Genomic DNA, 5,476 nt, shown 5'->3' with positions numbered 1-5,476 from the left:
AAATAAAAACATATTAAATACTTACCATTAATAAAGTACTAAGTGCACTCATCTTTTTTTTAAACTTTCTATCCATCTCTTGATGAATTGGATCTTCATGTATAACTTTAGTCAAAAACTAAAAAAAATATTTATATCTTTAGTTCTTTGTTTTTTTGCATTTTTTATATATATCTTCATTTCCATGAAATCGCTTCCTCCACCATTTTATACACTGATTTAGACTTTTGCACAACTTTTTGCATTCATATAATCTATTTCTTGATTTTTTTGATGATGTGTCGTAGGCTTCATTGCATTTTCTATGACATGTTTTAAGATTATAGGCATCATCAACACTTGGAACCACACGAATAAAACTGTCGAATTTACCATTAACATAAACAATTGTTCCAATTATCAATATTATTAGTACATAAAGCACATCATATTTAGTCATATCTCTTTTTTTTATGTAATTACAAGAGTTCATGATAAATAAAATTAGGCTTTATATAAACCTAGAATCATTGTTAATATAAAACGTAAGTTAAATTGATGGTCATTTCGATCCGTTAATTAGATAATAACATATTATATTAAATACCACGTAGTATGATGATGTAGTAAATTAATGCCAATATTTAAGTTCTCAAATCTTTATTCTTATGTCGAAATATTTATATTATTTGAATATCAAAATCGATGAATTTGCAATAAATATTTTCAGAATTAATATATTTTATAATGTTTTATACTATTAAAACCAAAATTAAAAGTAGTATATATCATATCACATCAAGTACTAGGTGCATTTATTTTCCAAAAAACAAAACTCACAAAAAAAACATATTAAATACTTACCATTAATAAAGTACTAAGTGCACTCATCAATATCTATTATAAAATATATAATATTACACATTTAAATTTTTTTATTAATCAAGTCTAATTAATAATAAAATTAGTCTAAAATAACAAAAATCAGTTATAAATAACATACATTATTCTGAGTATTCTTATATTTAACTTAGTTAGACTTAGTTTATGAAAATACTTAAATGTATAATATCTTTTCCATATCCTCTTTGTATCTGGCTTATCCATGCTTATATGCATCTTCCCTGCACCATTTTATACATCGATTTAGGCTTTTGCAAGACTCTCTACATCTTCGTCCCCAGACCACCCGCTAGTAAGGTATCTACACCCTTATAAGGCATGGTGCCACATCGATTCGTCCCCAGACCACCCGCTAGTAAGGTATCTACACCCTTATAAGGCATGGTGCCACATCGATTCGGGTTCTGCCTCTGATACTATCATATAACAGTCCAGACCACTCGCTAGCATGATATTGTCAGCTTTGGTACATAAGGCCTCACGGTTTTGCTTTTGACGATAGGGATGCTAGCCGAAACTTCTCACACTCATTCATCAAAACGCGTCATGTTAGAGAAAGATATCCACACCCTTATAAGGTATGCTTCGTTCCTCTTTTCAACCGATGTGACCTTACAGCTTTCGATAAATAAACCGTAGATCTAACAGAAACTGTGGTTCCAAAGTTTCTACAAATTCAAGAAATTTTTATCAGTTTTATCGTTTATTAATTTATTTTTGGCGTCAAAGCTCACTCCCACTTCTTTTAAGTTGTTGCATTGTGGAAATTCAGATGTCAGTTTTGAGTTTGGGTTTCTATCCGTGAAAGTTTTTTGGGGTTAAAGTGATTGACAATGTTTAATATCAATTTGTATTGGATTTACCTTATGTTTAATAGTTCAAGGATTAATTAATAAATATCCGTATTTACCTTATGTTTAATAAGTAAACAGATGATTGTTTCTGAGAAATTATTTATTTATTTGATTACTGAGTTTGTGCTAAATAGGGTTTATTGAAACTTCAACAACCTGGATAAGATTTCTTTTTTTTTTTTTGAAATCAATGATTTTAGGAGTTCGATTGAAGATGGTTTGAAAGGGTAAAGTAGTAAGAGGTGAGCATTTACAAACTTTGATGTTTGGTGAACAGGACCTACAGTTCAAGAACCTTCACTTCTCTCATCATGGTCCTGCACGACCATTAATTGAAGCTCAAACACAACTGAAGCACAAGAAGGTAAACTGAAACTAGACTCCCATTATGACTCATCAATATTATTAGATCAAAGCTTATAGTAGCAATTGCAACTATGCATCTTGTGTTTATTTTGATTGCATAAGAATTAGAAACCAAGTGTGAAGAATTTATTGTCCATTTGTCAAAGAAATTAGAATGTATGTAGTTTAGGAACAATAAGATCATAGCTTTAGGTTTTATACTATAAATACAGTTTTTAAATTGGCTATTAAAAGATTGGAGGCATTGGAGGATGCCATTAAAAGCATCAAAATTGTCTTGACAACTTATTTAGGAGATTGGTAAAAAGTAAAAACCAAAGTGTCTCTTTTAAACATTATGACTCAATAAAGCCTACTTACTCATTCTTATCTCGCTAAATCCTACAAAAACTTTCAAAATTTAAGAGATCTCTTGAGGGTTAAAAGAACTGATCTCTTTGATATGTGCATTTTTAATCAAGTTGGGTATTGTTTGAAACAATGGCTTTGACATGTGTCATTCAATTATAAGCATTAAAAATATATTCCTTCCAATTCTAAGTAGAGTAGCTTAAAGTGATAGAAAGGAATGAACAAAGATTCCTGCTACCCCGCTTTTATCTTATTTCTATATTAGATTAGAATATGGAATGATCAACTTTTTTTAATCATGTGAAAAATATGCAAACTAATTTAGCAAATAACTGGGAAGAATGACTGTATTGTGCTACCCCTCTAAATTGCTGCTACAAGTTACTCTTTTGAGTGATAATTTCTTTTGCTAAATTAAAATCATATCAGCTTTCTCCATTGGTATGGTTGCTTGACTATCCTGCTCTTTCTTAAGTGCAGACTCTCATCCAAATTGTTGAAAGAAAGATGGAGGAAAAGCGCAAACAATTAAGAGAAAGTGGTAAGAATCTCATTGAGTCTTTTCTATAAACCAAGTGTAGCGATAACAGCCTACTTCTGATATATCTGACTGGTTCTCCGAGGATTTATCTGCTTTCTAATCTTAATACTAATCATCATTGTGCTGTTCTAAGGTCGCGAGCTAGCTGTTTCTTGGGCTCTTTGTGCTGTTTGTCTTGTTGGCCATCTCTCTCATTTCTTTGCAGCCAGGGCACCGTGGATTCATGCATTTGATTCTGTTGGATTTCATGTGTCACTGTCTTTGTTTACATTGCTTGGTCCTGGTCTCCAGCTTATCTTAGATGGACTAAAAAGCCTTCTTAAATGGGCACCAAACATGAACACCTTAGTTGGTCTTGGGGCCTTGTCATCATTTGCTACGCTGCTACCAAAATTGGTAAAATGTTCATTTGAACTTTAGCACCAACTCTAGCTATGCTTTGTTGCTCAGTTACACTTGTAAAAGTTAAAGAAAATGGAAAACTAAAATCCCATATTTTGTCATTTACTTATGACTTCTAAAGTTATGGCTAATTGATGCTTGATAAGACGAGTTTTCAACTAAAAATTGCACTATAGTCATCTTCATTTATTTATCATTTTATATATAAAGAAGACTATAAGATAGCAGCATTCGTTATCCAGATTCTAAAAATAGAAACTAGGTAAAGTAATTAATATGCTATATCAATTAGGGTGGTTTGGTTTAGTGTGATATTTTCCTATTGAATTTTGGCCAGCATGTAATCAACAGAGGAAGGTGAGCCATTGGATGAAATCTCACACCAATCTCACACCATCAAATCATCATTGATGGCTAGTTGATGGCTAACAATCACAAAAATTGCTGGCCCCCTAGCATTGCTCTTTTCTATAAATCAAACCCGCCAATGTAGGATCCGATTTATGTACACCCTGTTTACCTTTACCTATAACAATGCATGTTTAATCTGTATTCTTTATCTCATTTACTTTATGGTGCTGGTTATAATTTTATTTTTCTTTTTGGTTTTGGATAAAGACTAAGAATGGGGGGTGTCTCTTAAGCAACATGCTCACTGTTGGTGTGATGCTTCTTGTCTGTTTTCATTTGGCATATTAGTCCAAAGCCAAAAAGTATATTTGTTTCCTCAAATTATACATATATACATGTGATGGCAATCGATTTGAGTTTATATATCTTTGGTCTTAATTATAATATTTTCTAATGCAGGGTTGGAAAGCTTTCTTTGAGGAACCAATTATGCTGATTGCATTTGTCTTGTTAGGAAGGAATCTTGAGCAGAGAGCAAAAATTAAAGCAACAAGTGATATGACAGGACTTCTTAGTTTACTACCATCAAAAGCCCGCCTTCTTGTTAATAATGGAAAAACAGAAGTTGACGAATTGAATTGTAGGTCATTGAGCAATATGATTGTTAGGGACCTCAAAAACCTGGAGAGTAAATTAGAGAAAGGAATTAGCAAGATTTGTTCCATAAAGGTATTTGAATTCTAGTTAGGATACATGACTTTTGATAAGATCTCTGAGGTATGAAGTGGCATATGAAATGAAATGACACATTATAGCTTTATGGATGCATGCTTATTTTTTCTTCAATTTTTACATGCCATTTTGTGTTGAATTGTTCATCGTTCTTCTGTGTTTTGATTCTTTATAATAGTGTAATTCTTCGTGATAACTTACTACCCTCCAAAATTTTCCTGGAACCTGTGAAGACAAAGCATCCATAGATTCATTATGAATCAAATATATATGCTTCTTCAAGAAGGGAGTAAGTATATATATGTCTATTTCTTTCATCATTGTCTGTGCTAAAAGTCTTAGGTACTACCTAATAAAAAATTTTCTCTTGAAAAATGGTTTCTGCTTTCTCAAGTTTGAAAATTTTAAATGATTGTTGTCCAGAATCTTCTAGTCTTAAAGCAATCAAAACTATGAATTTTGAAATCATGCATTTATAGTAAAATCAAATAATTAAGACTCCAAATTTCTCATAAAACAATCATGATGTTTTCTTTTGATTGAGTAATAATCCAATTTGGTTCCTTATTGAAGCTGGGATTCTCCACCTAAAGTGGTTTGGAGTTGAAGGAGACTACAACAGTATGGCTATTGACCTTCTTGGACCAAGCTTGGAAGATTTATTCGATTATTGCAACAGGAAGTTTACATTGAAGACAGTGTTAATGCTTGCTAATCAATTAGTAAGTCTACATGTTAACTATTATAATTAAACAAGAATCACATGATATTGTGTAGTGTAGTGTAGTGCCTTTGATTTTGACTGTTGGATTCCTTATGGTTATGAATTTCTTTTCTTTTTATTTTTTGAATTTTTTACTACTTCTTTGGTGATCATCTTCTATGAATTCATTTGTAGAGTTCTGTATCATGGGTTAGTTTAGCTTATAGTTCTATAACCTCATGTATGGACAAAAGATTTCCCATTCTTTTATTGATCTTTGTTGCTTTTTTGTAA

General features: G+C 31.5%; 1 protein-coding gene across 4 annotated transcripts; it reads left to right on the top strand.

Annotated features, from left to right (window-relative positions):
* The first annotated feature begins 1,119 nt into the window (after nucleotides 1-1,119).
* LOC112730720 (copper-transporting ATPase PAA1, chloroplastic-like) lies at nucleotides 1,120-5,476 on the top strand. 4 transcript variants are annotated; one of them, XR_011868981.1, is made up of 6 exons: nucleotides 1,120-1,460; nucleotides 1,937-2,100; nucleotides 2,934-2,994; nucleotides 3,128-3,390; nucleotides 4,207-4,768; nucleotides 5,053-5,389. XR_011868981.1 is itself a non-coding variant. In XM_072209980.1 (6 exons), exons 2-6 carry the CDS (start codon nucleotides 1,999-2,001, stop codon nucleotides 5,068-5,070), a joined length of 714 nt encoding a protein of 237 aa, XP_072066081.1. In that variant the 5' UTR covers nucleotides 1,120-1,460; nucleotides 1,937-1,998; the 3' UTR covers nucleotides 5,071-5,476. The 4 variants fall into 4 exon arrangements, 3 of the variants coding, with proteins under 3 accessions (XP_072066081.1, XP_029146977.2, XP_072066082.1); XM_072209980.1 differs by having other exon boundaries at nucleotides 4,207-4,476; nucleotides 5,053-5,476; XM_029291144.2 differs by having other exon boundaries at nucleotides 1,322-1,460; nucleotides 2,014-2,100; nucleotides 4,207-4,476; nucleotides 5,053-5,476.

This window comes from Arachis hypogaea, chromosome 12, assembly GCF_003086295.3.
Source record: "Arachis hypogaea cultivar Tifrunner chromosome 12, arahy.Tifrunner.gnm2.J5K5, whole genome shotgun sequence".
NCBI lineage: Eukaryota > Viridiplantae > Streptophyta > Magnoliopsida > Fabales > Fabaceae > Arachis > Arachis hypogaea.
Note: the sequence above shows the minus strand (reverse complement) of the source record. Positions and strands in the feature narration are given on the sequence as shown.

What these genes read in the sequence shown, in the direction of transcription:
- LOC112730720 (XM_072209980.1), top strand. Translation starts at nt 1,999, where the DNA reads ATGTTTGGTGAACAGGACCTACAGTTCAAGAACCTTCACTTCTCTCAT. An exon ending in CAAACAATTAAGAGAAAGTG is followed by an intron (nt 2,995 to 3,127) that starts GTAAGAATCTCA and finishes TGCTGTTCTAAG; the next exon opens with GTCGCGAGCTAGCTGTTTCT. An exon ending in CTACGCTGCTACCAAAATTG is followed by an intron (nt 3,391 to 4,206) that starts GTAAAATGTTCA and finishes TTTCTAATGCAG; the next exon opens with GGTTGGAAAGCTTTCTTTGA.